Consider the following 23,270-nt stretch of genomic DNA (forward strand, 5'->3'; position numbering starts at 1 on the left):
ATCAGCTGCCGTTTCTGCTCAGGATCAGCAGTGCTTGCAGGGGTCAAGCAGTACTTCTACTATGTGGAGGTTAAACACATCGCATTAAAGGGTCATAAGGCTTAAAATGAATTCGAGCATGTTATTTTTCAACTATAATATCCCTTTAAGGAAAACCTTTAGTGACACTGCTACCATGCCATTAGTTTTTTTCATAAATATAGTGACTCTATAACTTTGGCCATAATGTGGCAAGTTACTTTTTAACAATAAAAGCACAGCCATGGAGAGGGATTAAAAATATGGATGAAAGGGCATTGGGGAAAGATGGAGAGTAAATACAGCTGTAAATGCAGAGAAATTGGGTGTGAGAAGTCAGAGGATAACGAGAAATAATCAATGAATAAATAGATACAATAATAACTCAAGGACAAGCAAGTTCAGTTTTACAAATTTATTTAGATTTTTTTTTTTCAAGTTTACAATACTGTACATTTTTTTATATAAACCCTGACCAGGGACCGCACAGGGAATATCGCTGATAGTGTGCAGTCTGCAGACGGGGACCTACTCAACAGAGGTCCTTGGCGCAACATTTTAAGCCCCGAAAGATAACAAAGTATTAAACAATAGTAATAGCATACATTCTGTTTTGTATAATGATTTTGAGGATAGATAGATAGATAGATAGATAGATAGATAGATAGATAGATAGATAGATAGATAGATGGAACTGCAGCCTACACAAATAAGACTCCCCTGCATTAGGACTATATACAACTTGCATAAGCTGATTTGGTTCTCCCATCACTTGGGACCTGGTGCCACCTACTGCACCAATGGTAATTCCTCCCCTGGCTCTCTGAATGAGAGAATAAATGTCTTCCCCCCAACTCTCCATTACAGTCTAAACCCAACTGCATCCTAAATGCAAAAGAGATACATAGATACAGTATATATGTGACTTGGACACTCATATTAATGAAGGCAATCATATTCTCTCCATTAGGACCCATTATAGACTCTGCCCTGGTCCTGACTGAAAATAGGTCCAGAGTAGAGGAGATTAAAGGTTGTAGTGTGTTCCAAATTTATAAATAAACATTCATTAAGTATTTGTGTGTGGAGTGGCAGATAACAATGGAAAGATTGGAGTCTGATTTGGTTACTTTCATTAATTCTTTAATTCATTTTTTGATTTGTCCACCTGAAATTAATAACTGCATTGCAAAAAATCTGCATACAAAACAAACTGTTTTAGAAACATTGAAACTGACGGTTTTATAGCAAAATCCACTCTGTTTTGCAGTTTATCGACACATCCCTTGAAAAGCCTCTTGAATGAATCAGGATTGACCATTTTGACTTTTTGATTATATTGTAACATTTTATTCCATGTCAGTCTCATGAATAAATGAGATAATAGGTCCGCATTTTCCGTATTAACTGCTTGTTTTATAATGTTATATCACTTTGGAAGGGATCAGAACCAACTGCGGACATGTTTGGCTTTTTCAATGTAAGAGATACATTAATAAGGTCACAGCATCTAAGAGAGTTATAGATACTTAATCCACTGTGATTCATAGATTCCTGTAGCCTCCTGTATTTTTCATGGCGCAGCCTACAAAGTTAAATAGAAAGTAGAATAAAGGTTTTGCTTAATGCAAAAAATGGTAAATGCTTCAACTTTTATCATACTGCAAAGGTGTAATTTATTACCAAGATAGTACATGCTTAATTTTGGAAACTTTTTCATACAAATATACATTTTGACAGCAGACAAGAATCAGAAGGCCCATCAAGTTTGTCCAAAGTGTAAGATAAATTAATTAAAGGGATATGAACCCCAATTTTTTTCTTTCATGATTCAGATAGAACATGCAATTTTAAGTGACTTACTAATTTACTCCTATTATACATTTTTCTTTGTTCTTTTTGTATGCTTTGTTGAATGAGCAGCAATGCACTACTGATTGCTGACTGAACACATGGGTAAGCCAATGACAATCGGTATATATATGCAGCCACCTAGTACCTAGGTTCTTTGCTGCTCCTGAGTTTTCCTAGATAAACCTTTCAGCAATAGATAACAAGAGGAAGCAATTTAAAAAATAAAAGTAAATTGGAAAGTTGTTTAAATTTGTATTCTCTATCTGAATCATGAAAGAAAAAAATTGGGTTTCATGTCCCTTTAAAGGGACACACTATTTATATGTAAATTCACTTGAAAGTAATGGAGCATAACAGTAAAAAGCTGACATAAAAATATCACCTGAACATCTCTATGTAAAAAGGGAAGATAATTTACCTCATAATCTCTTCAGCTCATCAGAGTAAGTGCTCTGTGAACAGTTAGAGCTGCTGTAAAGCTGCAAGTTAATATAAAACAAACAGTGCTGAGGTATTGCATTGCTTTTGCTGTGATCTCATGAGATTTCACAGTAAACTTCCTTAAATGGACATGATACCCAAATCACCTTAACATTTCTATGTAAAAAAGCAAGATATTTACTTCAAAATGTCCTAAGTATTCACACCCATCTGTAAAGAATGCTAGTTCCAGGACTTGCAATGGAGTGTGCATCTGGCATGTGCAGGCACAGTCATGTTATTATCCTATTTAGTTTAAGGAAGTTTACTGTGAAAATTCATGAGATTTAAGTGAAATGTGTTTTGATACCTCCAAGTTACAGTTTGAAAGGGCAGGTGATTGCCTTTCAAACTGAATCTTGGGGTTCCTAGAGCTTTAAAGAACAGAAAAGTCAAAATTAAACTTTCATGATTTAGATAGAACATACAATTTTAAACTTTCCAATTTACAACTATTATCTAATTTGATTTGTTGCCTTGCTATCATTTGTTGAAAAGCATAAATATATAGGCACAAGATCAGCAAAGCACTACTGGGATCTAGCTGCTGATTGGTGGCTACAAATATTTGTCTGTTATCATTGGCTCACCCGATGTGTTCAGCTAGCTCACAGTAGTGAATTGCTGCTCCTTCGAAAAAGGATATCAAGAGAATGAAGCAAATTAGATAATAGAAGTAAATTGGAAAGTTGCTTAGAATTGTATATTCTATCTGAATCATGAAATAAAAATTGCATTAAAGGGATTAATCAAGCCCATACTTTCTATAAGTATAGTATCAGCAAACAACACTGCGTTGTTAATCTGTATACCAAATATATTTTGTACAATCAATTACAACTCTAATTTGTTAGTACATTGTGTAATGCCTGAAATTCAAGAGCTGCTCAGGAATCCATCCCTTGAAAACCCTGTTTAGTATACAGTAGGTATCTTATTTCCTTGTAGTCACACAAATAAATCTTTCACATGATGATCAGTCACATATGGCAACTTACCATTTTTCTTGACAAATTGAAACATCCAGCTTGTCAATTTCTTCTTGGATATCACTGTCGGTGACTGTGAACTTGGCACAGTTGTTCATGTTATGCTGTAATATTAGCACACATAGTATTTTATGAGTAAAAGAAAGTGGCTCCCTCTACATTAGCAATCATTTTCTTTTCCATAATCACTTTCTAAATACAAAATATTAATGTGACAAGGAAGAAGGCGCAATTTAGTAGGCCACTTTCAGGACTATAGTCACTGTAAATTGACATCTCATTAAGATAATTACCATAGCATTCCTGGTGTAATTATTCCTTTGAATCGTCACAACATAAATATATATTTAAGTTGAAAAGGAGCATTGTGCTTCTAAGAAATTGTTGGTTGTCATATGAAATTAAAATATGTCAATGAAAAATTGCGTGAAAGTCCATTAAACACATTTGCAGGATTTACAGTTACTCTCTAGTCTAAGATGGATACGTTTTCATTTGATAATTTGGTCCTGTAAAACATATTCTTATGTCATGCAATTAGTTTTTTTAAAGCACAGTTATCTATTATTGGAAGCATCCCCAAACCTTATTATCGGAAATATCTTTATCCTGTTTTTCCACAGAAGAAACAGTGTCTGACATATGCATTTCTCCTTCAAGCACTGGGTGGCTGGGCATACTTTCTGGATCTACCAAAATCTCATGGGGCACCATAGGGTGTTTCCAAGAAGCAGGAGTAGAAATCTCCCATAAGTCTCTCTGTCCAAATGTCCCTGAAAGTGAGCACAAAGATACAGATAAATATTATGCCCAAAAACAGTTGTTAAACTTGCAAATTATTCTCTCCAAAAATAAGTGTATATTTATATTAAACCTGCTGATTTAATATATTTATATCACCTCTAAAATGCAGTGTTCAGTATTGCGATTCTTTACTTAATGACCCAATTGTATCAATTAAATGGGGCAAACGAGCGGTCTGCTAAAAGATAAGTGACCTCTTTTTCAGTAGAAGTATAAAATGTCACAATTGCTGTCAGTTTATCAGAGTGGCAATGCATATCCACAGCTCTGGGGTATTTACTATGTTCCAACATGAAGACATATGGGATTCTCCATTTGAATAATATGACATGCAAATTTGCTTAATTAAATTCTCCTTTTAAAGGCCAGATAACAAGTGAAGCACTATTTAACATTCCTGCGCTAACTGTGCTAGAAGTAAGCTTTTTGCACGCATCGGGTTGCGGTCATATTACAGATGGAAAATACAAAGTTATCGCTTGCGTCCTAACCTGACGTGAGTAAAAAAAACAAACTTAGAATATCGCGTGCACGTTTAAATATTACCCCATAGAAGTCAAAGAAGAAAAAAAGTGGAAGAAACACCCTACCTGCCTGCAAACACAATCACACATTCTTATGTGTGCTAATCCAACATAAAAATATGAATATTTCACATTTCAGTGTTCTTCACATACAAAAATATATTTCTTTCATGTAATTAGCAAGAGTCCATGAGCTAGTGACGTATGGGATATACATTCCTACCAGGAGGGGCAAAGTTTCCCAAACCTCAAAATGCCTATAAATACACCCCTCACCACACCCACAATTAAGTTTTACAAACTTTGCCTCCTATGGAGGTGGTGAAGTAAGTTTGTGCTAGATTCTACGTTGATATGCGCTCCGCAGCAAGTTGGAGCCCGGTTTTCCTCTCAGCGTGCAGTGAATGTCAGAGGGATGTGAGGAGAGTATTGCCTATTTGAATGCAGTGATCTCCTTCTACGGGGTCTATTTCATAGGTTCTCTGTTATCGGTCGTAGAGATTCATCTCTTACCTCCCTTTTCAGATCGACGATATACTCTTATTTATATACCATTACCTCTGCTGATTTTCGTTTCAGTACTGGTTTGGCTTCCTACAAACATGTAGATGAGTGTCCTGGGGTAAGTAAATCTTATTTTCTGTGACACTCTAAGCTATGGTTGGGCACTTTATTTATAAAGTTCTAAATATATGTATTCAAACATTTATTTGCCTTGACTCAGAATGTTCAACATTCCTTATTTTCAGACAGTCAGTTTCATATTTGGGATAATGCGTTTGAATCATTCATTTTTTCTTACCTTAAAAATTTGACTTTTTTTCCCTGTGGGCTGTTAGGCTCGCGGGGGCTGAAAATGCTTCATTTTATTGCGTCATTTTTTGGCGCAAAAAATCTTTTCTGTTTCCGGCGTCATACGTGTCGCCGGAAGTTGCGTCATTTTTTGACGTTCTTTTGCGCCAAAAATGTCGGCGTTCCGGATGTGGCGTCATTTTTGGCGCCAAAAAGCATTTAGGCGCCAAACAATGTGGGCGTATTATTTGGCGCCAAAAAATATGGGCGTCGCTTTTGTCTCCACATTATTTCAGTCTCATTTTTTCTTTGCTTCTGGTTACTAGAAGCTTGTTTATTGGCATTTTTTCCCATTCCTGAAACTGTCATTTAAGGAATTTGATCAATTTTGCTTTATATGTTGTTTTTTCTCTTACATATTGCAAGATGTCTCACGTTGCATCTGAGTCAGAAGATACTTCAGGAAAATCGCTGTCTAGTGCTGGAACTACCAAAGTTAAGTGTATCTGCTGTAAACTTTTGGTAGCTATTCCTCCGGCTGTTGCTTGTATTAATTGTCATGACAAACTTGTTAAAGCAGATAATATTTCCTTTAGTAATGTACCATTGCCTGTTGCAGTTCCCTCAACATCTAAGGTGCAGAATGTTCCTGATAACATAAGAGATTTTGTTTCTGAATCCATCAAGAAGGCTATGTCTGTTATTTCTCCTTCTAGTAAACATAAAAAATCTTTTAAAACTTCTCTCTCTACAGATGAATTTTTAAATGAACATCATCATTCTGATTCTGATGACTCTTCTGGTTCAGAGGATTCTGTCTCAGAGATTGATGCTGATAAATCTTCATATTTATTTAAAATGGAATTTATTCGTTCTTTACTTAAAGAAGTACTAATTGCTTTAGAAATAGAGGATTCTGGTCCTCTTGATACTAATTCTAAACGTTTAGATAAAGTGTTTAAATCTCCTGTGGTTATTCCAGAAGTTCCTAATGCTATTTCTGAAGTAATTTCCAGAGAATGGGATAAATTGGGTAATTCATTTACTCCTTCTAAACGTTTTAAGCAATTATATCCTGTGCCGTCTGACAGATTAGAATTTTGGGACAAATTCCCTAAAGTTGATGGGGCTATTTCTACCCTTGCTAAACGTACTACTATTCCTACGTCAGATGGTACTTCGTTTAAAGATCCTTTAGATAGGAAAATTGAATCCTTTCTAAGAAAAGCTTATCTGTGTTCAGGTAATCTTCTTAGACCTGCTATATCTTTGGCTGATGTTGCTGCAGCTCCAACTTTTTGGTTGGAGACTTTAGCACAACAAGTAACAGATCATGATTCTCATAATATTATTATTCTTCTTCAGCATGCTAATAATTTTATCTGTGATGCCATTTTTGATATTATCAGAGTTGATGTCAGGTTTATGTCTCTAGCTATTTTAGCTAGAAGAGCTTTATGGCTTAAAACTTGGAATGCTGATATGGCTTCTAAATCAACTCTACTTTCCATTTCTTTCCAGGGTAACAAATTATTTGGTTCTCAGTTGGATTCCATTATCTCAACTGTTACTGGTGGGAAAGGAACTTTTTTACCACAGGATAAAAAATCTAAGGGTAAAAACAGGGCTAATAATCGTTTTCGTTCCTTTCGTTTCAACAAAGAACAAAAGCCTGATCCTTCATCCTCAGGAGCAGTTTCAGTTTGGAAACCATCTCCAGTCTGGAATAAATCCAAGCCTTCTAGAAAGGCAAAGCCTGCTTCTAAGTCCACATGAAGGTGTGGCCCTCATTCCAGCTCAGCTGGTAGGGGGCAGGTTACGTTTTTTCAAAGAAATTTGGTTCAATTCTGTTCACAATCTTTGGATTCAGAACATTGTTTCAGAAGGGTACAGAATTGGTTTCAAGATGAGACCTCCTGCAAAGAGATTTTTTCTTTCCCGTGTCCCAGTAAATCCAGTGAAAGCTCATGCATTTCTGAATTGTGTTTCAGATCTAGAGTTGGCTGGAGTAATTATGCCAGTTCCAGTTCTGGAACAGGGGATGGGGTTTTATTCAAATCTCTTCATTGTACCAAAGAAGGAGAATTCCTTCAGACCAGTTCTGGATCTAAAAATATTGAATCGTTATGTAAGGATACCAACGTTCAAAATGGTAACTGTAAGGACTATCTTGCCTTTTGTTCAGCAAGGGCATTATATGTCCACAATAGATTTACAGGATGCTTATCTGCATATTCCGATTCATCCAGATCATTATCAGTTCCTGAGATTTTCTTTTCTGGACAAGCATTACCAGTTTGTGGCTCTGCCGTTTGGCCTAGCTACAGCTCCAAGAATTTTTACAAAGGTTCTCGGTGCCCTTCTGTCTGTAATCAGAGAACAGGGTATTGTGGTATTTCCTTATTTGGACGATATCTTGGTACTTGCTCAGTCTTTACATTTAGCAGAATCTCATATGAATCGACTTGTGTTGTTTCTTCAAGATCATGGTTGGAGGATCAATTTACCAAAAAGTTCATTGATCCCTCAGACAAGGGTAACTTTTCTGGGTTTCCAGATAGATTCAGTGTCCATGACTCTGTCTTTAACAGACAAGAGACGTCTAAAATTGATTTCAGCTTGTCGAAACCTTCAGTCACAATCATTCCCTTCGGTAGCCTTATGCATGGAAATTCTAGGTCTTATGACTGCTGCATCGGACGCGATCCCCTTTGCTCGTTTTCACATGCGACCTCTTCAGCTCTGTATGCTGAATCAATGGTGCAGGGATTACACAAAGATATCTCAATTAATATCTTTAAAACCGATTGTACGACACTCTCTAACGTGGTGGACAGATCACCATCGTTTAATTCAGGGGGCTTCTTTTGTGCTTCTGACCTGGACTGTAATTTCAACAGATGCAAGTCTCACAGGTTGGGGAGCTGTGTGGGGATCTCTGACGGCACAAGGAGTTTGGGAATCTCAGGAGGTGAGATTACCGATCAATATTTTGGAACTCCGAGCAATTTTCAGAGCTCTTCAGTCTTGGCCTCTTCTGAAGAGAGAATCGTTCATTTGTTTTCAGACAGACAATGTCACAACTGTGGCATACATCAATCATCAAGGAGGGACTCACAGTCCTCTGGCTATGAAAGAAGTATCTCGAATTCTGGTTTGGGCGGAATCCAGCTCCTGTCTAATCTCTGCGGTTCATATCCCAGGTATAGACAATTGGGAAGCGGATTATCTCAGTCGCCAAACGTTGCATCCGGGCGAATGGTCTCTTCACCCAGAGGTATTTCTTCAGATTGTTCAAATATGGGAGCTTCCAGAAATAGATCTGATGGCGTCTCATCTAAACAAGAAACTTCCCAGGTATCTGTCCAGATCCCGGGATCCTCAGGCGGAAGCAGTGGATGCATTATCACTTCCTTGGAAGTATCATCCTGCTTATATCTTTCCGCCTCTAGTTCTTCTTCCAAGAGTAATCTCCAAGATTCTGAAGGAATGCTTGTTTGTTCTGCTGGTAGCTCCAGCATGGCCTCACAGGTTTTGGTATGCGGATCTTGTCCGGATGGCCTCTTGCCATCCGTGGACTCTTCCGCTACGACCAGACCTTCTGTCGCAAGGTCCTTTTCTTCTGTTATGTGTGATCAGTCCACGGGTCATCATTACTTCTGGGATATTATCTGCTCCCCTACAGGAAGTGCAAGAGGATTCACCCAGCAGAGTTGCTATATAGCTCCTCCCCTCTACGTCACCTCCAGTCATTCTCTTGCACCCAAAGACTAGATAGGAGGTGTGAGAGGACTATGGTGATTATACTTAGTTTTTATAACTTCAATCAAAAGTTTGTTATTTTACAATAGCACCGGAGCGTGTTATTACTTCTCTGGCAGAGTTTGAAGAAGAATCTACCAGAGTTTTTCTTATGATTTTAACCGGAGTAGTTAAGATCATATTGCTGTTTCTCGGCCATCTGAGGGAGGTAAAAGCTTCAGATCAGGGGACAGCGGGCAGTTGAATCTGCATTGAGGTATGTAGCAGTTTTTATTTTCTGAATGGAATTGATGAGAAAATCCTGCCATACCGTTATAATGACATGTATGTATACTCTACTCTTCAGTATTCTGGGGATGGTATTTCACCGGAATTACTCTGTAAAAGTACATTAAACCTTTTAATAGGTATTTAATTCATGTTAAACGTTTTTGCTGGAATGTAGAATCGTTTGCATTTCTGAGGTACTGAGTGACTAAATATTTGGGCATTATTTTTCCACTTGGCAGTTTGCTTGTTTTGATTATGACAGTTTCGTTTCTCTCTCACTGCTGTGTGTGAGGGGGAGGGGCCGTTTTTGGCGCTCTTTGCTACGCATCAAAAATTTCCAGTCAGTTACTCTTGTATTTTCTGCATGATCCGATTCATCTCTAACAGAACTCAGGGGTCTTCAAACTTCTTTGAAGGGAGGTAGATTCTCTCAGCAGAGCTGTGAGACTTATGTAGTGACTGTGTTTTAAAACGTTGCTCTGTGATTTTTATGTTTAAAATTTAATTAGTGTTACTTTACTAATGGGAACAAACCTTTGCTAACAAGTTGTGTTGTTTTTAAAGAGTGATGCTATAACTGTTTTTCAGTTCATTATTTCAACTGTCATTTAATCGTTTAGTGCTTCTTTGAGGCACAGTACGTTTTTGTTAAATAAGATTGTAACCAAGTTGCATGTTTATTGCTAGTGTGTTAAACATGTCTGATTCAGAGGAAGATACCTGTGTCATTTGTTCCAATGCCAAGGTGGAGCCCAATAGAAATTTATGTACTAACTGTATTGATGCTACTTTAAATAAAAGCCAATCTGTACAAATTGAACAAATTTCACCAAACAGCGAGGGGAGAGTTATGCCGTCTAACTCGCCTCACGTGTCAGTACCTGCGTCTCCCGCCCGGGAGGTGCGTGATATTATGGCGCCTAGTACATCTGGGCAGCCATTACAGATAACATTACAAGATATGGCTACTGTTATGACTGAAGTTTTGGCTAAGTTACCAGAACTAAGAGGCAAGCGTGATCACTCTTGGGTGAGAACAGAGTGCGCTGATAATTCTAGGGCCATGTCTGATACTGCGTCACAGCTTGCAGAGCATGAGGACGGAGAGCTTCATTCTGTAGGTGACGGTTCTGATCCAAGCAGATTGGATTCAGATATTTCAAATTTTAAATTTAAATTGGAAAACCTCCGTGTATTACTAGGGGAGGTCTTAGCGGCTCTTAACGATTGTAACACTGTTGCAATACCAGAGAAAATGTGTAGGTTGGATAAATACTTTGCGGTACCGGCGAGTACTGACGTTTTTCCTATACCTAAGAGATTAACTGAAATTGTTACTAAGGAGTGGGATAGACCCGGTGTGCCGTTCTCACCCCCTCCAATATTTAGAAAGATGTTTCCAATAGACGCCACCACACGGGACTTATGGCAAACGGTCCCTAAGGTGGAGGGAGCAGTCTCTACTTTAGCTAAGCGCACCACTATCCCGGTGGAGGATAGCTGTGCTTTTTCAGATCCTATGGATAAAAAATTAGAGGGTTACCTTAAGAAAATGTTTGTTCAACAAGGTTTTATATTGCAACCCCTTGCATGCATCGCGCCGATTACGGCTGCGGCAGCATTTTGGATTGAGTCTCTGGAAGAGAACCTTAGTTCCGCTACGCTGGACGACATTACGGACAGGCTTAGAGTCCTTAAACTAGCTAATTCATTCATTTCGGAGGCCGTAGTACATTTAACCAAACTTACGGCTAAGAATTCAGGATTCGCCATTCAGGCACGTAGGGCGCTGTGGCTAAAATCCTGGTCGGCTGATGTAACTTCTAAGTCCAAATTACTTAATATACCTTTCAAGGGGCAAACTTTATTTGGGCCCGGTTTGAAAGAAATTATCGCTGACATTACAGGAGGTAAGGGCCACGCTCTACCTCAAGACAAAGCCAAAGCTAAGGCTAGACAGTCTAATTTTCGTCCCTTTCGGAATTTCAAAGCAGGTGCAGCATCAACTTCCACTGCACCAAAACAGGAAGGAGCTGTTGCTCGTTACAGACAAGGCTGGAAACCTAACCAGTCCTGGAATAAGGGCAAGCAGGCCAGAAAACCTGCTGCTGCCCCTAAGACAGCATGAACCGAGGGCCCCCGATCCGGGACCGGATCTAGTGGGGGGCAGACTCTCTCTCTTCGCCCAGGCTTGGGCAAGAGATGTCCAGGATCCCTGGGCGCTAGAGATCATATCTCAGGGATACCTTCTAGACTTCAAATTATCTCCCCCAAGAGGGAGATTTCATCTGTCAAGGTTGTCAACAAACCAAATAAAGAAAGACGCGTTTCTACGCTGTGTACAAGATCTATTATTAATGGGAGTGATCCATCCGGTTCCGCGGTCGGAACAAGGACAAGGGTTTTACTCAAACCTGTTTGTGGTCCCCAAAAAAGAGGGAACTTTCAGGCCAATCTTGGATTTAAAGATCCTAAACAAATTCCTAAGAGTTCCATCGTTCAAAATGGAAACTATTCGGACAATCTTACCCATGATCCAAAAGGGTCAGTACATGACCACAGTGGATTTAAAGGATGCTTACCTTCACATACCGATTCACAAAGATCATTACCGGTATCTAAGGTTTGCCTTCTTAGACAGGCATTACCAGTTTGTAGCCCTTCCATTCGGATTGGCTACGGCTCCAAGAATCTTCACAAAGGTTCTGGGTGCCCTTCTAGCGGTTCTGAGACCGCGAGGAATTTCGGTAGCTCCGTACCTAGACGACATTCTGATACAAGCTTCAAGCTTTCAAACTGCCAAGTCTCATACAGAGTTAGTTCTGGCATTTCTAAGGTCGCATGGATGGAAAGTGAACGAAAAGAAGAGTTCTCTCTTGCCTCTCACAAGAGTTCCATTCTTGGGGACTCTTATAGATTCTGTAGAAATGAAGATTTATCTGACAGAAGACAGATTAACAAAGCTTCTAAATACATGCCGTGTCCTTCATTCCATTCAACTCCCGTCAGTAGCTCAATGCATGGAGGTGATCGGCTTAATGGTAGCAGCAATGGACATAGTACCCTTTGCACGCCTACATCTCAGACCGCTGCAATTGTGCATGCTGAGTCAGTGGAATGGGGATTATTCAGATTTGTCCCCCACTCTGAATCTGGATCAAGAGACCAGAAACTCTCTTCTATGGTGGCTTTCTCGGCCACATCTGTCCAGGGGGATGCCGTTCAGCAGGCCGGACTGGACAATTGTAACAACAGACGCCAGCCTTCTAGGTTGGGGCGCTGTCTGGAATTCTCTGAAGGCTCAGGGACAATGGAGTCAGGAGGAAAGTCTCCTGCCAATAAACATTCTGGAATTGAGAGCAGTTCTCAATGCCCTTCTAGCTTGGCCCCAGTTAAAGACTCGGGGGTTCATCAGGTTTCAGTCGGACAACATCACGACTGTAGCTGTAGCTGACATCAACCATCAGGGAGGGACAAGAAGCTCCCTAGCAATGATAGAAGTATCAAAGATAATTCGCTGGGCAGAGTCTCACTCTTGCCACCTATCAGCAATCCACATCCCGGGAGTGGAGAACTGGGAGGCGGATTTCTTGAGTCGCCAGACTCTTCATCCGGGGGAGTGGGAACTTCATCCGGAGGTCTTTGCCCAAATACTTCGACGTTGGGGCAAACCAGAGATAGATCTCATGGCGTCTCGCCAGAACGCCAAACTTCCTCGCTACGGATCCAGATCCAGGGATCCGGGAGCGGTTCTGATAGATGCTTTGACAGCACCTTGGAACTTCAGGATGGCTTATGTGTTTCCACCCTTCCCGCTGCTTCCTCGATTGATTGCCAAAATCAAACAGGAGAGAGCATCAGTGATTCTAATAGCGCCTGCATGGCCGCGCAGGACTTGGTATGCAGATCTAGTGGACATGTCATCCTGTCCGCCTTGGTCTCTACCTCTAAGACAGGACCTTCTGATTCAGGGTCCATTCAAACATCAAAGTCTAACTTCTCTGAAGCTGACTGCTTGGAAATTGAACGCTTGATTTTATCAAAACGTGGTTTTTCTGAGTCGGTTATTGATACCCTGATACAGGCTAGGAAGCCTGTTACCAGAAAGATTTACCATAAAATATGGCGTAAATACCTATACTGGTGTGAATCCAAAGATTACTCCTGGAGTAAGGCTAGGATTCCTAGGATATTGTCTTTTCTACAAGAAGGTTTAGAAAAGGGTTTATCGACTAGCTCATTAAGGGGACAGATCTCAGCTCTGTCCATCTTGTTGCACAGGCGTCTGTCAGAAAATTCAGACATCCAGGCCTTTTGTCAGGCTTTAGCTAGGATCAAGCCTGTGTTTAAAACTGTTGCTCCGCCATGGAGTTTAAACTTAGTTCTTAACGTTTTACAGGGTGTTCCGTTTGAACCCCTTCATTCCATTGATATAAAATTGTTATCTTGGAAAGTTCTATTTTTAATGGCTATTTCCTCGGCTCGAAGAGTCTCTGAGTTATCAGCCCTACATTGTGATTCTCCTTATCTGATCTTTCACTCAGACAAGGTAGTTCTGCGTACTAAAACTGGGTTCTTACCTAAGGTTGTCTCTAACAGGAATATCAATCAAGAGATTGTTGTTCCATCCTTGTGTCCAAATCCTTCTTCAAAGAAGGAACGTCTTCTACACAATCTGGATGTAGTTCGTGCCCTCAAGTTCTACTTGCAGGCAACTAAAGATTTTCGCCAAACTTCTTCCCTGTTTGTCGTTTATTCTGGACAGAGGAGAGGTCAAAAAGCTTCTGCTACCTCTCTCTCTTTTTGGCTTCGTAGCATAATACGTTTAGCCTATGAGACTGCTGGACAGCAGCCTCCTGAAAGAATTACAGCTCATTCCACTAGAGCTGTGGCTTCCACTTGGGCCTTTAAGAATGAGGCCTCTGTTGAACAGATTTGCAAGGCTGCAACTTGGTCTTCGCTTCATACTTTTTCCAAATTTTACAAATTTGACACTTTTGCTTCTTCGGAGGCTATTTTTGGGAGAAAGGTTCTTCAGGCAGTGGTTCCTTCTGTATAATGAGCCTGCCTATCCCTCCCGTCATCCGTGTACTTTTGCTTTGGTATTGGTATCCCAGAAGTAATGATGACCCGTGGACTGATCACACATAACAGAAGAAAACATAATTTATGCTTACCTGATAAATTCCTTTCTTCTGTTGTGTGATCAGTCCACGGCCCGCCCTGTTTTTTACGGCAGGTACATATTTTTTAAATTATAATTCAGTCACCACTACACCCTTGGCTTCTCCTTTCTCGTTGGTCTTTGGTCGAATGACTGGAGGTGACGTAGAGGGGAGGAGCTATATAGCAACTCTGCTGGGTGAATCCTCTTGCACTTCCTGTAGGGGAGCAGATAATATCCCAGAAGTAATGATGACCCGTGGACTGATCACACAACAGAAGAAAGGAATTTATCAGGTAAGCATAAATTATGTTTTTTCCATCAGGATCTCAAATCCTTAAATTTAAAGGTATGGAGATTGAACGCTTGATTCTTAGTCAAAGAGGTTTCTCTGACTCTGTGATTAATACTATGTTACAGGCTCGTAAATCTGTATCCAGAGAGATATATTATAGAGTCTGGAAGACTTATATTTCTTGGTGTCTTTCTCATCATTTTTCTTGGCATTCTTTTAGAATTCCAAGAATTTTACAGTTTCTTCAGGATGGTTTAGATAAAGGTTTGTCCGCAAGTTCCTTGAAAGGACAAATCTCTGCTCTTTCTGTTCTTTTTCACAGAAAGATTGCTAATCTTCCTGATATTCATTGTTTTGTACAAGCTTTGGTTCGTATCAAACCTGTCATTAAGTCAATTTCTCCTCCTTGGAGTTTGAATTTGGTTCTAGGGGCTCTTCAAGCTCCTCCGTTTGAACCTATGCATTCATTGGACATTAAATTACTTTCTTGGAAAGTTTTGTTCCTTTTGGCAATCTCTTCTGCCAGAAGAGTTTCTGAATTATCTGCTCTTTCTTGTGAGTCTCCTTTTCTGATTTTTCATCAGGATAAGGCAGTGTTGCGAACTTCTTTTGAATTTTTACCTAAAGTTGTGAATTCCAACAACATTAGTAGAGAAATTGTGGTTCCTTCATTATGTCCTAATCCTAAGAATTCTAAGGAGAAATCGTTACATTCTTTGGATGTTGTTAGAGCTTTGAAATATTATGTTGAAGCTACTAAGTCTTTCCGAAAGACTTCTAGTTTATTTGTTATCTTTTCCGGTTCTAGAAAAGGCCAGAAAGCTTCTGCCATTTCTTTGGCATCTTGGTTGAAATCTTTAATTCATCTTGCCTATGTTGAGTCGGGTAAAACTCCGCCTCAAAGGATTACAGCTCATTCTACTAGGTCAGTTTCTACTTCCTGGGCGTTTAGGAATGAAGCTTCGATTGATCAGATTTGCAAAGCAGCAACTTGGTCCTCTTTGCATACTTTTACTAAATTCTACCATTTTGATGTATTTTCTTCTTCTGAAGCAGTTTTTGGTAGAAAAGTACTTCAGGCAGCGGTTTCAGTTTGAATCTTCTGCTTATGTTTTTCATTAAACTTTATTTTGGGTGTGGATTATTTTCAGCAGGAATTGGCTGTCTTTATTTTATCCCTCCCTCTCTAGTGACTCTTGCGTGGAAAGATCCACATCTTGGGTAATCATTATCCCATACGTCACTAGCTCATGGACTCTTGCTAATTACATGAAAGAAAACATAATTTATGTAAGAACTTACCTGATAAATTCATTTCTTTCATATTAGCAAGAGTCCATGAGGCCCACCCTTTTTTTGTGGTGGTTATGATTTTTGTATAAAGCACAATTATTCCAATTCCTTATTTTATATGCTTTCGCACTTTTTTATCACCCCACTTCTTGGCTATTCGTTAAACTGAATTGTGGGTGTGGTGAGGGGTGTATTTATAGGCATTTTGAGGTTTGGGAAACTTTGCCCCTCCTGGTAGGAATGTATATCCCAAAAGTCACTAGCTCATGGACTCTTGCTAATATGAAAGAAATGAATTTATCAGGTAAGTTCTTACATAAATTATGTTTCTATTTATTCATAAATACACACACACACACACACACACACACACACACATATATATATATATTGTATATATATATATATAATGTTTTTTGGTACTATATATATATATATATATATATATATATATATATATATACACTGTATATATAGATAGATGATTATCTATAGGTCTAGATATATAGAGAGATATATAGGAATATCTATTTAAATATACTTAGAACATATTCCCCTATGTGCAGAACATTGACAGGTGAAATATTTACAGTAAATACACAGTATAACACTTTCTGAAATATGAATATTGCATAATTATGATTTACATGTTTTAATCTACTTAACTACAATGGGCTCCAGTGCACTTATATATATGTCTATATATATGTGTACAGATGTATTTGTATATATATGTCTGTAAATACATATATATATATACATATGTATGTATATATATATATATATATATATATATATATATATATATATATATATATATGTATGTATATACATCCATCTTTAGACACTTATATGTATGTATATCAATGTTAAATCAATTTGCACGAGACCCCATATGTTTGAGTCCTTATAACTTATTATAACTGTAATGTATTTTTGACACTTTTTTGTTTTGCTAAACAGTTAACCAGAGCTCTGAGGATGTGCTAACCGTTAACTTAAATTGTGCTTAAGCAATCGCTTTTACTTTTAACTTGTAAGACGAGCGATAAACACCACACGTGAAAACACCCATGATAACCCCTTAACGTTCGCACGCAAATGTTACTGTTTCACTCAAAAATAACTTACCAATGAATTCTCCATTCAAGCTCCAAAGACGCATTGTACAATCCAGTGAGGAGGAAAGGACAACATTATCTTCTTTTATCACTTCTAAACTAAAAAAAGGAAACACATTTTCAGAGCAATTATAACAAAAGTAACAAATACTGACTTGCTATTTACCATATAATACATATTTAAAAACTAGAGCTGTCCATTCAGACTTTTCATTACCAAACAAATGTCGAATATGGTGCCGCCAACAGCATTTTGCTATATTTGGATCAGCACACAGACGTCCGGCTCCGAAAATGGTTGAATGCTGCTGGCGGTGGCCATATTCGGAATTAGTCTGAATCTGATAATGAAAAGTCTGAATGCACATCACTTTTGTGATGTGCTCCATTTATTAAAGACCATGGGCTCCATTTATTTAACATTGCACAAGCAATGGCCACAAGCAGGGGCTGTCAATCATCCGGGTCTGGATTTCTTAGACCGCTTCTACTTAACTAGCGTTTTAGGTGAGCCTGAAAAGCTGGAGCCCTAAGCTGCTTTTGCAGCTTGTTAAATGTGGTCCCATGTTTTAAACAAAGCACAGTTTTTAAAAAGAATAACACTTTCTGAAACCCAGAAAACCTATTTTAATCTGCAGGACTGGTGGCATGCTGGCATGCCAACAAAGATATTTAAATAAAATGTACATGCAAAATAGAAAAAAAAAAGATTATTGAAAGAGGAGCACACTTTTTACACAAAAGCAAGAGCTTTTTAATGAATTTTAATTACTGTGTTTAATACTTGAATAATTTCTCTCTTGTCACACAATATTCTCGCACTGTAGAAATCATTCTTAAACGGACATTAAACACGAGGAGATCCTTACTCTTGTGGCTTATTTATAACTGTCCCAAACTGGGCTCAGCAGAGGAGATAATATAAAAAAGGCTTTCAATCCAAAGGAAACCGAGGAAAGAACATGGCGGCATTCATTACTATATGGAGGCTAAAACTTTATACATTTCTACATATTTAACCCCTTCCTGCCCTATTCACACCCCTGTGCAAAGGAGATTTAAATTTTTTTTCTGCTTTCATTTTAACACTATTGTAAGCCATATAAATTATGTATTGGCTTTTTTTTTAGCAAGCCCAGCAGATACACCATGATTTTATTTATATTTCATGGTGATTGAGAAAGCTGCAACAAAACTATAAAATATAATGTACATTTTTCTTAAGATTTTAGTAAATAATATTTAAAATGACCAAGTGACCACTGCTGTTACTGTGAACGGCTTAGTAAATTCTCATTAAGGGTAACCACATGCAAAAAAGGGGCCCATACAGGCTTTTGGGGGTTATAATATAAACTAGAGGGAGCTATTTGTGTCAGTAAAGAAATAAAAGCACTTTTTATTTGCAAGGTTATCACTGTCACCACGGTGATCACCCTACTATACAGACAAAATTAATACTTTTATTTAAACTTGTTTACTATAAAATAAAATTAATAGGGGTCTCAAGGCATAGCAGATTTTTTTTTTTTTATTAACCATATAAAGTCCCATTCCCAGAAAAACTCTATGTGTTGTGTGGTGTTTCTCTTTCAAAAGAGCAGGTCCTGCCCTCTCTGTGATTACCGGCATGCAACTTTGGGAGTGCTGTCCACTACACCACCAATGACTGAAGCCTGCAGTGAGGGGGTCACCATGAGAATGACAACCCACCTTCATAATTTGAACAGGTTGTTATGCATTTAAAGGCAGAGATTTGCATCTGCAAATTAGTCTCATGATGATCTTTGCTCTGAGTACATCAGCATATCTAGCATAGGGACTCAAACTTTTTGTATAAACTTTGGGATTTCACAGTTTTTCAGTTTTGATAGTTCTATGGCCACGCAGATCAAAGATTCATTCTTAGAGAGAAATTATAGTGTAGACTTCACAGGGGCTGAACTCTCTGAATTCTCTTAAGAAAAAGGGCATAAGCTGGAAGTCCCAGATAGATGAGAGCTGCTTCCATTAAAGCTCTCTGCTCAGAATAGATGATGAGCACTACAAGATTTTTCACCAGGTTCTAGACAGGTACATTTGCTATACTTCTCTATGGGGATTTCCATACATTTCTGTACGGTAAAGAGAAACAAGCCCAGCACTGAATAACATGAGTGTTTTATTACATTTACACTTTATGCTTTGTATTTTATATTACTTTGTACTTCTGATTGGGTCCAGTATACAGCAGTGATTTTACACATTCTGATTAGGCTTTGAAAGTTTCTGTGTTACTTTAGCAAATAAGGATAATACTTAGTATATTTCTGTGTTTTGTTTATTTTTTACAAAGTACACTTGCATTTTGCATTTGTTCTATGTAAAAAACAACTGACAGTAAGTGGGAGGGAAAGCGGAATTCCTTGGTCCTAACAAGGGAGTTCCCAGGGGATGTTTAAAGCTCTTTCACAATATTAATTATATTCTCTAAGCATTTTACACTAGCAGGTGTCATTGATTTATTTTACCAGCTGTATGCTGGTGAAGTGTGCTTACAATTCACAATACACTTCTTTAAGTGTCAAAGCATAATTAGAACCTGTAAAATCACAATCCTAAATAAACTACTGTATACAGAATCTAAATGCATTAAAATACAAAATAGAAAGTGTAAAGATTTAATGTAATAAGACCTAAATGCCATAATCTGAATTCTAAAGTAATATAAAAATATATATATGAAAAGACCATTTACACAAACAGGAGCAAGCTGGAGAAGGTAGCTGACGGTATTCACATAAAACTTTGGGGCTTGGTTAGGAGTCTGAAAATCAGAGCAATGTTATTTAAAAATAAGCAAAACTAAACATTTTTAAAAAAAAAAAAAATGTCATGGGCTATATAAATAGATCATCTACAAAACATTTATGCAAAGAAAAAATGAGTGTATAATGTCCCTTTAAGAATAAGAAAAATGCTTCATGGCAGGAATACAATATGCTGTTGCTTCCAAACTAACAGCTAGATTACGAGTTGTGCGTTCAGGTTTTAACGCTGTTAAAATGGTAATTTCAGCGTTAAAACAGCACTGCAGTCATTACAAGTCTTGTCGGTATAGCTGTACCGCAAGCCTTTTAGCCTGTACCGCAACATCAGTCCCGCACACATAAAAATTACGTTTTTTCATGGGACTTCCATAGCGCTGCTATGTCCTCCCGCATCGCAAATACTATAATAAAGTTATTAACCCCTAACCTGCTGCTCCCGACATCGCCGCCAATAAAAATAATTATTAACCCCTTTTCCGCCGCTCCCTGACATCGTCATCCAGGCGGCGACGTCCTCATCCAGGTGGATGGACCCGCTCTGCGCCGCCTGGATCAAGATAGAAGATGCCGCCTGGATGAAGAAGATAGAAGATGCCGCCTGGATGAGGACTTCACCGCCTAAATGAAGATAGAAGAGGCCGTCTGGATGAAGACTTCTCGCCGCCTGGATGAAGATCGTTCAAGCAGGACTTTAAAAACTGTAACTGGATCGTCAGGGGTTAGTGTTAAGTTTTTTTAAGTTTTTTATGGGTGTTTTTTTTTTTAGATTAGGGTTTGGTCAGCAAAAGAGCTAAATGCCCTTTTAAGGAAAATACCCATACAAATGCCCTTTTCAGGGCAATGGGTAGATTAGGTTTTTTAGATAGTTTTTTATTTTTTATTTTGTGGGTTTGGGGGTGGTGGGGGTTTGTAATGTTAGTGGGTCTTTGTAATAAAAAAAAATTCAGGTAAAAGAGCTGTTTAACTTAGGGCAATGCCATACAAAAGGCCCTTTTAAGGGCTATTGGTAGTTTATTCTAGATTAGGTTTCTTATTTTTTTTTTTGTTGTTTTTAAATGGGTATTAGAATAGGAATAATTTTTATTATTTTTGATAATTTCATTGTTATTTTGTGTAATGTATTTATTTCGTTTTGGGTGGGTTTTTATTTTTAGATTAGGGCTTGGGCAGCAAAAGAGCTAAATGCCCTTTTAAGGGCAATGCCCATACAAATGCCCTTTTCAGGGCAATGGGTAGATTAGGTTTAACTTTATTTTTATTTTGTGGGTTTAGGGGGTGGGGGTTTGTATACTGTTAGGGGGTGTTTGTTTTGTTTTGTAGCAAAAGAGCTGTTAACTTTAGGTCATTGCCTTACAAAAGGCCCTTTTAAGGGCCCCCAAAAGGCCCTTTTAAGGGCCCTTGGTAGCTTATTATAGATTTGTTTTTTTTTTATTTTGGAGTGTTTTTTTTTTTTTTTTTTAAAGGGTATTAGAATAGGAATCATTTTTATTTTTTTATTGTTTTGAATAATTTTTGGCTAGATTACGAATTTTGCGGTATGGGTGAATAAGCAGCGTTAAGCCTCTTTTTTCACTACCTCTGGTATTACGAGTTTTGCAGGTTTAGTTGCACCGCACACATTTTTTGGCCGTAACGCAACGTAATTACCGCAGCTTTCAAAAAGTCCTTTTTCAATGGGACTTCCACAACGCCGGTATTACGAGTTTGCCTGGGAGGCCAAAAAGTGAGCGGTACAGCCAATACCGATCCATACAGTCAGTAGTTATGGGTTTTGCGCTACAAAGCTGTAACATAAAACTTATAACTAAAGTGCTACAAAGTACACTAACACCCATAAACTACCTGTTAACCCCTAAACCGAGGTCCTCCCGCATCACAAACACTAAAATAAAAATATTAACCCCTAATCTGCCACTCCGGACATCGCCGCCACTATAATATACATATTAACCCCTAAACCGCTGTACTCCCGCCTCACAAACACTAGTTAAATATTATTAACCCCTAATCTGCCGTCCCCAACGTTGCTGCCACTATACTAAAGTTATTAACCCCTAAACCTAAGTCTAACCCTAACCCTAATAAAACCTTAACTTAAATATAATTAAAATATATCTAAATAAAACCTACTATCATTACCTAAATAATTCCTATTTAAAACTAAATACCTATAAAATAAACCCTAAGCTAGCTACAATATAACTAATAGTTACATTGTATCTAGCTTAGGGTTTATTTTTATTTTACAGGCAAGTTTGTATTTATTTTAACTAGGTAGAATAGTTACTAAATAGTTATTAACTATTTACTAACTACCTAGCTAAAATAAATACAAATTTACCTGTAAAATAAAACCTAACCTGTCTTACACTAACACCTAACCTTACACTACAATTAAATAATTTACATAAATTAAATACAATTACCTAAATTACAAAAAACAAACAAACACTAAATTACACAAAATAAAAAAGGAAATTATCAGATATTTAAACTAATTACGCCTAATCAAAATAAAAAAGCCCCCCCAAAATAAAAAAAACCCTAGCCTAAACTAAACTACCAATAGCCCTTAAAAGGGCCTTTTGCGGGGCATTGCCCCAAAGAAATCAGCTCTTTTACCTGTAAAAAAAAATACAAACAACCCCCCAACAGTAAAACCCTCCACCCACACCACCAACCCCCCAAATAAAATCCTAACTTAAAAAACCTAAGCTCCCCATTGCCCTGAAAAGGGCATTTGGATGGGCATTGCCCTTAAAAGGGCATTTAGCTCTTTTTCAGCCCAAACCCTAATCTAAAAATAAAACCCACCCAATAAACCCTTAAAAAAAACAAACACTAACCCCCGAAGATCCACTTACAGTTTTGAAGACCGGACATCCATCCTCAACGAAGCCGGGAGAAGTCTTCATCCAATCGGTAAGAAGTCCTCAACGAAGCCAGGATATTCTATCAGTCAATCGGTATTCAAGGGACACCATCTTGGCGTCACTTAAAGGAACCTTGATTCTGGAAGAGTCGTCGTAAGAAGAGGATGCTCCGCACCGAATGTCTTGAAGATGGAGCCGCTCCGTGCCGGATGGATGAAGAT

At 38.2% G+C, this 23,270-nt stretch overlaps 1 protein-coding gene across 1 annotated transcript in view; it reads right to left on the bottom strand.

The window, feature by feature from the left end:
* Positions 1 to 1,139: 1,139 nt before the first annotated feature.
* LOC128652635 (WD repeat-containing protein 64-like) overlaps positions 1,140 to 23,270 on the bottom strand; it is a 385,941-nt gene continuing 363,810 nt past the window's right edge. The window contains exons 26-29 of the mRNA XM_053705567.1: positions 17,377 to 17,465; positions 3,927 to 4,114; positions 3,351 to 3,445; positions 1,140 to 1,603 (exon numbers count right to left, since the gene is read on the bottom strand). Of these exons, the coding sequence (XP_053561542.1) occupies positions 1,435 to 1,603; positions 3,351 to 3,445; positions 3,927 to 4,114; positions 17,377 to 17,465 (541 nt within the window). The 3' untranslated portion in view covers positions 1,140 to 1,434. The remainder of the gene's footprint in view (positions 1,604 to 3,350; positions 3,446 to 3,926; positions 4,115 to 17,376; positions 17,466 to 23,270) is intronic.

This window comes from Bombina bombina, chromosome 3 (assembly GCF_027579735.1).
Source record: "Bombina bombina isolate aBomBom1 chromosome 3, aBomBom1.pri, whole genome shotgun sequence".
Classification (NCBI taxonomy): domain Eukaryota; kingdom Metazoa; phylum Chordata; class Amphibia; order Anura; family Bombinatoridae; genus Bombina; species Bombina bombina.